The 12,453-nt window shown below is 33.6% G+C and overlaps 1 protein-coding gene across 1 annotated transcript in view; it reads right to left on the bottom strand.

The window, feature by feature from the left end:
* Positions 1-12,453, bottom strand: part of LOC118190352 (sepiapterin reductase-like) — a 52,706-nt gene that overhangs the window by 17,914 nt on the left and 22,339 nt on the right. Inside the window, exon 2 of the mRNA XM_085813349.1 lies at positions 1,712-1,864. Coding sequence (XP_085669475.1) covers positions 1,712-1,864 — 153 coding nt within the window. The remainder of the gene's footprint in view (positions 1-1,711; positions 1,865-12,453) is intronic.

Genomic DNA, 12,453 nt, shown 5'->3' on the forward strand with positions numbered 1-12,453 from the left:
TCAGCAGCCCATTGATATTACAAACACTTCCTGTCATTCTTTCCATCAAATGACTCAACAAGAGGCATCCAAGAAGAATAGTATATCATCGGTATGAATCCTATCTGGCTGAATTTATATGAAGAAGGAAAGCAAAGGATATGTTTAAAAAAATTTTAATGACATGAAAAGATTTCCCCCCCCCCCCTCCATTTTCATTGAGGAAAGTGAAACAGTAGCTTTTTTATTCCCATGCGTGTGTAATTCAAATGCAACTTTTATGTTTAAATTCAATGTTTTCAGTTTTCGATATTATTACAATTGTTCCTTTTTTTTGGGGGGGGGGAGGTGGGTATTATGGGTGAAAGTTCTTTTCTGCTTTTAGCCCAAAGGAATATTAGCCCGGAAGGGCTATTAGTATCAAAACACCATTTTGCACTGAATCACTTAAATCCAATGTATCACTTTTCAAACTGTTGCTACCAAATATTATCACCACGTATTTATTATATTTAAAGAAACTAAGTAATGAAGAATCTACATGAATGTATGCATGTTTCTAGCGCTGTGAAGAAAACATGGTACCTAGAATCATCAAATTTTAAATAACATAGTTCTCCACCCAAATCCGGGCATCTGAAAGCTCAAATTTGTTTTATTGTCTATTTGATGTTTTGAAAAATGTAACAAATTTTTAATTAAAAACTCACCAGATTCCAAGTGACCAGTGGCTACACTGTACGGAATAAAGCTTTTTTTTTGGGGGGGGGTTGTTTGTTTTATTTTTGTAATGTTTTTGTATTTTCCCTTTCGATATAAACATTTCAGCTCTTGAAGCAAGGATGGTATGAGGCGCAGCTGCCAAAATGAAAAAAAAATTGCTGCTGCTAACATTTGCCAACAATTCGCCCTTAAAAAATAATTACTGCAGGAAAAGTTAAGTATTCAAAAACAAATGATAAGGAACAACTGATCTGCACATTTATTTTCTCATGACTAATTCACAAAAAATTTTAACTGTAAAAAGCAAATCTTTGTTTTTCATGAGCTGTTACCTAGAGTAATGTGGGGTATGGATGACTAGAGCAAGATATGAAGGTATAAACTATACTACTTTATTAACCAAAATGTTATGATGAATTTGAAAATATCATTAACATAGTTGCTGGCAACTCACAAGAATTACGCGATCCATATACAGTTTCGGGAGAGATTTAAGAAATCCTTGGAGTTAAACACCTCGGGTACAAGTTTACACAAACAACTGCTGATCAATGTTGCCAATTTGTCTTTGACTACCATTCCTCCTAAACTCCTGAAGATTTGCCAATGTGATCATTCATCTTGTAGCATCCAAAGCTTGTCTGCTTTGTTTCCGGAGCACATCTGCTCCTGTCCGTGGCCCAACGCTCATCTGAACCTCTGCACTGTGTTAGCAGCAAAACTGGAGTGACATCAGTCCTTGCTGAGTACTTACAGTAATAAACTGAAAATATATCTGACCATTTTCTTCAAAATGAGTGCTGACAGAATTAAAACTTTTAATATACTACTCAAATTAATGCATATGATACATAATTAAAAATAATAAAATATACATCCCCGTAATCACTAGATTTAACTGCTGCAACATGTAGGTCAATGATTACATAAAGATAATTTTAAAAACAATTTATAAATAAATTTAAATCTCTTTCGGAACACAATATGGCTAAAAGAAAAAATGGCATACCATGAAACTGCTGCTTTATCTCAGGTAATGCTTGGTGTAAGATTTGGGGTAACATATCAGTCAATAGGGGACCAGGAGCATAATTTAGAACAATAACAGAATTTTTTTCTTCTTCAGCCAGGACTCTAAAATACATTTCTCGAGCAGCTTTTCCTAAACGTAGAAAAACATTAAAAAAAGTGTTATGAATGTTTTTAATTTTGATCTACATTTTATTTTGAAAGATACTACTTTAAAGGTATTATAAAAATTTTAAAGAAAATAGGCCCATAATCACATTTTTGAACATCTACACAATCACACATATAATTATGACTATTACAGTATAAAAGAGTTTATTAGCACAGAGAAGACAATGGCAACAGTGCACTGTTTACTTGCCAAGCTAACCAACAGCTAATCAGCAGTGTTTTTAAACTCCCCATAATTACTAGATTTATGCTGCAGCATATAGGTCAATGTGATTATATTAAGCTAATTTTCAAAACAATTTATATAGAAATTCATGAATTTATGGTATGCATAAAGCTAGCAGAAAATGCATGATATTAAAGCATACATAACTTGTAAAGCATGATATTTAGCATGTCTGAATTAAAACTAGGAAAAAAGCTAATCCATATTTTAGGGTGCCCCTTGGATTATCGTCAAATTGTTGTTTCATTTATGGTAACCTGAGCTGAATGTTATGGAAACCCTATTATGATGTGATTGGTTGCATGATTGCAGTGAATTTGACTGATAGGAAAATATTTGTAAGAGCTTATTTCTGCATTGGATGTCAGTTAGGAAATACATTGCTTATTTTGTGCGGTACACTGTAAAATGGCTCCATGTAATGAAATTAATGTGAAATTTCTGTACGATTTGGAATGAAAGGAGGAAAAAAGCATTAATTGCTGGTGTGTAAATGAAGGTTTACTTAGTAGTAATTATAATTGTCTTGTTTGTATGAAGGAAATGCATATGGTGGAACATAAAGATCATTCAGATGGCTTTGAATGGATTTGTCGCAAGAAAGGTTCATGGAGAAATTCCACCTGCACTATGGGCGATATTTTTTACTTTTATTTTTGACAATTTATGTGGTGACAACAGTATGCATATTTTAGTTCAGCTAATTTTTTTAATGCTGTTTTTTAGGTTTGCTGTTAAGGAATTTTGTGTGCCACAGACTGAAGACACAGAAATTTCTAAATATGGTAAGTCGTTATTTCCTTTTTGTAGTGCATATATGCAACAAGACATATTTCCTTTTTTATGTTATTTCAATGTATGATTTAAAACAGTTTATTGAGCTTTTTTCACTCATCACCAAAATTAAACAAATTTTGTTCAATTTTGGTGATGAGTAACTTTGTTTTAACATTATATGACATCATAATTCTCCTATTTTTTTAACAGAAAACAGATCGATGTATACATGGACACTGAGTTTGTGCAATTCTTTGACTTGTTATTTTGGAAATTATGCCCTGCTGGCCAATCGCCAAAAATCACAAATTTTTGCCAAGGGGCACCCTTAAAATATATTTTTACAGGGAAAAACAACATGCCTTTAAGCATATGTAAATTAAATTTATACTTCAGAAAAAAAAAAATATTAAGCATAAAGTTAGCACATAAAGTATGATATTAAGCATATCTTAAGTGAACTGGTTAAACATGCTAATTAGTATATATCAAATAAAACTAGGAGAGAATGTACACTGCAAAAAAAAAAAAAAAAAAAAAAAAAAAAGAGGACCATTGCTATACTTCCCATTTTACCGGGCCAATTCGCGAAATTCAAATTGCGTTTTTCATGTCTCGAAAGCGTGACTTAAAATATATATTAGATTTATATATAACATCATCCTAACATAGTATTTTGAGACATAAATTGGATTTTTTCTGATTCACATGCCAATTTTTTTCCATATTTCAATTCCACGACTCAAATTATGCCTAAATATTAAATTTTGTGAAATTTATGAAGAAATTAAAAAATTTATCTTGCCATATTTTTTTCAGTTTTGACCAAGAATAATTTACTTGGCAAACTTTTTAGTTTAACCTATTTTCCTTTGCTTTTTTCCATTATAGACGAGCCGGAAAAAAGTCATCGTTCATAGTTTCAAGTAATTTGAACAAAGTGCATATTATCTTTTGGCATTATTATTGCTGCTAAAAAAAAAAAAAAAAAAAAAAAAAAAAAAAAAAAATCCAAAACAGTCTAATATATAAATTTATGTATACCTTAGAAAATTTTGAATAAAAAAAGCTAATTTTTTTGCGGGTGTGCCTAGAAATATATCTACTCTAAGATGATGTTAAAAATTTTACAGGTACAGAATTTGTTTCAAAAAATTTATAAAAAATATTTTAAAATGAAAATTTTAAAAAGAAATCATAAAAATCGTATGAATTATATTTGGATTAAGCCTAAATTTTGAATTCTGGAAGAATGAATCAAGTAGGGTTAATATAAAAAGAGGTATTAATATATATATGTAAAATTCAATTAACACTGAAGAGCTAAAATTTTAAGAGCTAAATTTTTAAAAACTACTTATGCGATTTTTTACAAAACTTGGTAGTTTGGCATAATTTGAGTCATAGAATCGAAATACAGGGAAAAAATTCGCATGCTATTTCAGGGTCTGATTTTGTCTAAAAAGTCTCGATTTTGTGTCAAAATATTAGTAAAATGCTATATATAAATCTAATACATATCCTAAGTCCCGTTTTCGAAACATGGAAAATGCAATTTGAATTTTGTCAATCGGCTGGGTAGAATGGGAGATATAGAACTGCCCCATTTTTTTGCGCAGTGTACATGTGAAACTAGTTGGGTAAACATACTACGTCCATTTAAATTAAAGTTAGGAGAAAATATGATATTAAGCATATGTAAATTAAAATTAACATAAAAATAAATGTTATTCATTGAAATAGATTTCAAATTAATTCCATTGTTACAAAACAGTTAAAAATGCTTATATACTTAATGGAAATACAGTAGAAAGCTCAATTCAGAATGATCTAAAATCTGGGCCTCCAAACCATAATAATCATTTATTAGTAAAAATAATCATTACCAAAACAATCATTTATTAGCATAAATGTGTATTATCAATAATTTAGCTCAGGAGCTGCTTTTTCAGTTGACGTACATCTCAAACCTAGACATACACTACATCGAATCATTGTTCATTTTACATCTACTGAATAATTAATATCTCTGATGCCAACCTGGCGAATCATTATTATTATTTTTTATTTCATCACCGCATGACGATCAATGCATGGCAGTTTGAGAAATGACTCACGCAGCAATAACATTTTTTTAAATAATATTAGTAATTGAATACCAAACTGCATGGTAACCTTTCATGTTGACATTATACTTCGCAATGATTATAGACTTTAGCTAACTATGCTGCGAAGTGTTGACAAGTAGAAAATTACCGAAACTTTCGATACCTTTCTATTATCGGGACTGGATGTGTACATGTGTGTATGGATTATACAAACGTGTAATACATACATTTCTGAATCCGGTCCCGATAACAAAAGTGTACCAAAACTTTTCATATGCAAAAAAATCAATTTTGTAAATGATATTCATATGCCAAAAGCTATTTGAATTAATAGCAACTGATTTGTTATTCAGATAAGCCTTATTTGGTATTCACATAAGCCATAAACTCCGTTTACACTAGCAGAACTCTGAGCCCAGGTCTAAGAAACAGGAGTAAATTAGTGGCTGTCCTAAAAGAAAAAAAAAAAAAAAAAAAAAAAGATTCTCACTGTTTTGAGATAAAATTGTGCATTGATGCATTTATTGCATAAAATAAAACAACCTGAGTGATAATGTTATCCAAAGATTCCGGAGTTAAATATTTCCTCAGCACATAAAACAAACCAAAATCGCAATAACAACCTTGTATTTAGCATAAGTATTTTAAAAGACTCGATCAATTTCGTGGGCAGCTAAAGGTCCCTTCTCATCAGGAGAACAAAATTCCTAGAAAGGGGGGAAGAAGGAAAATAAAGCATTGGAAAATGAGTCTCAGAAACACATGGTCCTTATCAGCATTGCACGTGGTCGTAACTGGATTTTGAATCAGAGTTTCACTGGCTGCCTACTTTTACTGAGCCAGGCTATCTGATCAAACATATGACACATACACTAAAACACAAGAAAATCAGCGAATTAAAAAAAATAGGGAGCGAGGGGCAACTGCACCTTCACACACCAAGTCTGAACTTCGAATAAAGGGAAAGCACTTAGACTTAGACTCTATAATTGACCGAGCTATTGCGAAGAGCAATGTTACCGGTTCCAGAATTAAAGCCCAAGGGCACTTAACATAAAGAAATCCGGACGTGGACAAAAACTCAGATGAGAAAATGGATATAAGGGGAAGAAGAGAAGTACCAAAAGGAACAAGACAATCCAATCGGACAAGTTCGCAAAACGTGACGAGCGATCGTAACTTTCAAGGAGGACCCAAGACAATGTAAATCAATGACAACAATATGAGAAGATACACTACAGCAATAGTTCCAATGACAAATTCAAATACAATTAAACAACCTCAATCAGTAGTGCTAAATACAACACAATACAAAACAACTATACAACACAATTTAAATACTACTATCCAACGCAATACACTACAGCAATTCAACAACAACCTAAGCAACCTATTTACAACACCACTACATCATCACAATGCGAAAAATCTCACAGCATTAGTATTATTAATCTCCAAGAATAATATTCAAGCTACAGAAGAACTTCAATCAAAATCAGATGCATTGGAAGTATAAACAGCTACCAATTGAGGATCTAAGTGAAAAAGTTGTCGTCTCCTCCCATGAAGGTGTGAACTGCAAGTGGTCTGACGTTTCTATCTTCGAAGAGAATTTCATAATTAAAGACTTGGGAGTAATTAACAAAGTCACGTTGCACAGCTTTGTTGAAGAATTTTTCATTAGATCTTCTGATGTAATCTGGAATCGTCTCAAGTTTTAAGTCTCTGTGTAAAAGTTTATTGCGGATAAGATAGTGTGAATCAGTAGTAATGCGCAGAAATTTGTTTTGTACTACTTGTAATTGATGCAGTTGAGTTTGAGTGACCGTGTTCCAAGCAGGAGCAGCATAACAAAGTATCGGTCGAATGCCAGTGGTATATATATGTTTTTTGGTACGCAAGCTAAGATTTGAATATTTTCCAATGACCGGGAGAAATCTGCATATTATGCCCATGGCTTTGTTCTTGACACTATTAATGTGATTAGACCATGTGAGCCTTTGGTTCAAAATAATTCCTAAATATTTGGCCTTTGTGACCAGAGGAACAGCTTCCTGAAAAAGGTAGAGATCTTTAAAAGCAATGTTTTTCTTCGTTTAACTAAGAATTAAAAGTTGTGACTTGCTAGCATTGATTTTTACGTGCCAATTTGTGCACCAGTCTTCTACGGAATAGAGGTAATTTTGCATTTTGTCTATTGCATGATTAGCTTGGATGGATTTAATTGCAATCGCTGTATCGTCGGCATAACATGCTAACAGAGAGTAATTGTCCAAACCAGGGTGAGGAAAATCTGATATGTAGAAAAGATATAGTACTGGACCGAGAATACTTCCTTGTGGGACGCTGGATTTTATAAGTCTTGAATTGGATTTTTCATTTCCTTGAGCGATGAAGAAAGTGCGGTTCTGCGAAAAGGATAGGATCAGAAGAATGAGTTCTCTAGGAAGTCCCAAGTTGATAAGCTTGAAGACGAGCCCCTCATGCCAGACGCGGTCAAAGGCTTTTGCCACGTCCAGCATAAGAAGCGCAACACTTTGCTTGTTATGGAATGCAGATCCCACAAATTCTACAATTCTTACTAGTTGTAGGGTAGTACTGAGGTTTTTTCTGAATCCGTACTGATCATTAGGTAGCAGGTGAAGAAAAGGTTCCAATCTAGTGAGAATAAGTCTTTCATAAATTTTACCAAGGCTGGATAACAAACTGATTGGACGATAGCCATCAGGCTTGGTCACATCTTTACCCGGTTTGGGAAGAAGAAAGATCTTGGATTGCTTCCAAGGATCAGGGAAATAGTTAAGAGTAAGACAAGCGTTGAGAATACTAGCGAATTTACTGATAAGTTTTCTAGGTAAGTTACGAAGCATTTTATTAGTAATTTGATCACTTCCAGGAGCTTTATTGATGTTGAGATATTTAATAATATTAGTAATTTCCATAGGAGAAGTAAGCCTTGGGATGTTTGAGCTGAAGAAGAATGAAGCCAGGAATAGACATAGTTTTCCAGAACATCTTTAAAGTTCTGATTCATGGGCTCCATATTAGGAGTAAACTGCTTTTCCAGGTATTCAGCGAAAATATTAACTTTATCTTTAAGTGAGTAGGCAATTTTAGTATCCGTTAGGTCTATTGTTAATACTACTTCTTTTAAGATTTTGAAGATACTTCCACAAAGAACCATCATTAATATTAAGTTTAGATATAAAATCTTCTCTTGTTTCCTTTTTAAAATCAGTGATAAGCTTCTTGATTCTTCTATTAAAAATATTGATTTCTCTTTTAAGGGCAGAGTCCCAGTTACAGTGCCAAAGCTTCAGCAATCGGTTTCTTTCTTTGATAATGTCTCTGATACTGCGAGGAAGTCGAATATTATTGTTAGTTAATTGAATGGTAACTGTAGCATCTCTGAAAGCTTTCAGTATACTGTCAGTGAAGATTTGAATGGCAAGATCGATATCCTGTTTGGTAGAAAGTGAAGTGAAAATAGGAGGATGTTTGATTAAGATATTGTGAAAAGTAATCCAGTCAGTATTATTTCTGGTAATAGGAGGGTCTTCTTTAGAAACACCAAGAGAAGCAATCACAGGTACATAATCAGATGTAAGTTCTGCCTTGACTTCCAAGGAAATAGGGATAGAAGTATTTGTAAGGATAATATCCAAGATGTCCGAGAGATTTGGAGAGGCAGGACGATAAGTGGCTTCAGAAGGTACATGTAATGCAACAGGATGATTGCAGATAAAATTATGCATAATACGTCCATTGGTGTTAGAACGACAACATCTCCATTCGAGGTGCTTAGCATTCATGTCTCCAGCAATAATAACTTGCTGATCTTCAGGAAGTAAGTTTTTTAACATATTTTCAGAAAGTCGATTTCGTGGTGGATTATAAATAGCCGTAAAATGGATGGTACCAAATTGTGGGAGTATAACAGCAACAGTCACACTTTCAAATCCAGAAGCAGAGTTTGTCAAGACAAGACAGGATTGCAGAGAGTTTTCAACAAAAATTGCAGCTCCTCCTCTTCTTTGTGAAAGTCTATCACCTCTATAGGTGCGATAATTAGCAATATACAGTCTTATCCAAAATAAAAACTGCGATCAAATCTTCGCAAATCATTTCAAGCAACTTAAAACATTCGATTATCCCATCTGTTGCGAATTGTGCCAGATTATATGCTCTTCCCAAAATTCATAAAAGTGGTATTCCTTTCCGCCCTATTGTATCAAATTTAGGTACTGCCTCGTATCCATTAGCTAAATATTTAGTTTCTAGATTTTCCACTCTATTAGACAATAACATTTACACCATAAAAAATTCAACAGAGTTTGTAAAAAAGGTTAAAAACATTTCTCCTCGTAATTTACTCATGGTTTCTTTTGATGTAAAATCATTATTCACCAATGTCCCAGTGGAGGGTGCATTAAGATGTCTAGAAACCAGACTTCGCGAATTTCATTTCTCTTGCATCGAAATTGATGAGCTAATTTCTCTCACTCAACTCTGTTTGAAACAAACACATTTTGTTTTCCAAAATAAATATTACAAGCAAACTGAGGGATTAGCCATGGGAAGCCCCCTCAGTCCCATCCTGGCTGATATCTACATGCATTATTATGAATCAAAATTATTTGAAACTTTAAACTTCCCGGTATGGTTCCGCTACGTAGACGATACTTTTACCCTGTTTGAAGGTAATAAAGATGATTTAAATAGAGTTCTTTCAACAATGAATTCTATTGATCCTGCTATTCAGTTCACTTTTGAACTTGAGACTTGCAATTCTCTTCCGTTTCTCGACATTCTGGTCACACGTAACACATCCAACTTCAGTACTACAGTTTACCGTAAACCTTCATCGGTTTGCCTTCCACCACACTTTAAATCATGTCATCCGACTAAACAAAAGTTAGCTTCATTTTATTCCTATGTTTTCCGTGCTCTTCAAGTTTGCTCCTCCAAACTAGCCCTTGATGAAGAACTAAATTATTTAAAAGCAATAGCTATTGACAGGGGCTTTTCACCCAACATTATTAATCAAGCAGTTAAAAAATTCTCATCTCAACACACTAAAAGCCACACTCTTATTTTAGGAGATTATAAAAATTCTGTTGTCATTCCCTTCTTTCCATCAATTAGCTATAAAGTTGCACATATTTTGCAGAAATTTAACTTTTGGGTTGTTTACTCTCCCATCAATAAAATTCCAACTTCTATACTCAAGGACCCCATTCCGGATATGAATTCCTGGGGTATTTATAGGATTCCTTGCCAGTGTGGTTTAATTTACATTGGCCAAACTAAGAGAGCCTTAAAATTTCGCGTCAAAGAACATGAGGCATATGTTAGAAAAAAGGAAACACAGAAGTCTTCTGTTGCTCAACATTGTTGGTCCGAAAATCACACTTTCAATTTTTCTGCTGCCAAAATTATTCAAAAAACATCTTCCATTGGAGAACTGGATTTTCTAGAGGCATTTCACATTCATAAAAATCTTTCTGTTCTAGTTAACGATCCTAATTCCAATCCAAATTTGCCTTCGGCTTTTAGAGAAATTATGTTTTAGTTCTGGTTTCACCAACAGATGGCGCCACTTGCTTATTCTTGTCCAGGCTTTCTTATCTTATCTAAACATTATTTCCTATCTTGTTCATTTGCGGTTTTGCAGCTGAAGATGATGGTTCGGTAAAACCATCGAAACTAGTCCTGTGAAAATTTTGTAAATTAACGCTGATTTTTGTTGTTTGACTTCTGAATTAATATACAGTCTATCGGCAGGAACAACATATGTTTCAGAGATCATGCCAATATCTATGTTATATTCTATAAAAAAGTCCGAAAGTTCATCAATTTTGTTAACAATGCCAGCAGCATTCCAATAGCAAAGTTTAAGCGAATCTGACTTATTGAATATGCTGGTCAGAATTAGTTTCATCTGATACAGTATTAGTGGCATTTTGACGGATGTTTTGTGCAAGGAGTTGTATTCCTGAGTTTTTCAGGAAAGTGACTAGAGTATTAAGGTCATCAAATATCTTTTTTGCTTCTGCAATAAGATTAGGAGAAGGATTGTTATTAGTTTTGATGGCTTCAGCAAAAGACTTACTGATAATAAACCTATCAGCATATGATTTGATTTGTTCTTTTTTAGCTTGCTTCGGAAACTTTTCACAACCTTTAAATGAAGCTGTGTGGTCTAGACCACAATTTGCACTTTTAGCAGGTGCGTTCTTGTCTTTTTGACAGGTTCTTGAGTCATGGTTATCACCACATTTAACACATCTAAAGTCATTGTGGCAAGCAGCTTGTGAATGGTGAAATCCTTGACATCGGAAGCACTGCACTGGGCCAGAGCGTCCTTTATATGGTTCGACTTTGATATGTAATCCACAAATTTTGGTTTCTTTAGAAATTTCTTTAGATTTTTCATTTTTCTTCAGAGTGATAAGAAAAAGTGGAAATTTTTTAATTTCTCCTTTAAATCTACGAGAGAGTTGACTGACACTTGGTAATTTTTGCTCAAAAGTTCTTCTTTGATTTCATCAGGATCTGTGTCCATTGTAAGATGACGGAAGACCACTTTATGATTCTTCTCATCAGGCAAGAGAAAGGAGTGATATTTAATTTCCTTTTTGTTCAGAATACTTGTCATTTCTCTATGAATGTTGACATGAGAGACTTTAATTTTAAAGCCTTCTTTTTGAATGTAACCTGTGTAATCAGATTTGTCTGATAATTTATGTTCTGCAAATAACGCTTTTATTTCTTTCCAATCAAATTTTTTATCATTTATATAAATAGCAGGTGGCACTTTGCCTTTTTTGTTTTGATCGTTTTGTATTTCTTAATTTATCTGAGATTCATTTGGAACAACAGAACTAGTGTCCATTGATTCTTGACTATTAATGGAAGGAGTAACAACTGGTTTGAGCTGAGAAGGATTAATGGGACGAAAATGACCCTTTTTCCTTTTACCCACACTACGATCTCCTTTGGGTTTTTGTTCAGTTTCGTTACCTGAACTATCCGTTTCTTGTTCGAAACGAATTTCATTTGAATTGTCTTTATTTGGCTTATTAGGTGAGCCTTTCATACGTTTTCTTTTGACAATTTTCCATTCACTTTCTGTAGGTGTAGAAGGAGTTTCTTCTTGGTGTTCTAATGACTCTTCAATTTCTTTGTGAGCAGTAATTAAAGCATCATACACTTTTTGAAGTAGATCAAATTCTTTGTCTTCTTTGATAGAAAGATTTCCATTTTGTTTTTTAATTCTCAGCTCCTCAACGGTAGCCACAAAAACTTTCAAAAATGGTTCTATCATTCATAAGCAAATTAATGGAGTCCGGCGCTCCGGAACCAGACCCACACGAAGGTGTTCTGGATGAGCCGGCGGGACTTCACAAGGCCCTTGACTTCAGCACTGATAGTCAAAGC

This window comes from Stegodyphus dumicola, chromosome 3, assembly GCF_044657685.1.
Source record: "Stegodyphus dumicola isolate Sdum_Otavi_A_Nest chromosome 3, ASM4465768v1".
Taxonomy (NCBI): domain Eukaryota; kingdom Metazoa; phylum Arthropoda; class Arachnida; order Araneae; family Eresidae; genus Stegodyphus; species Stegodyphus dumicola.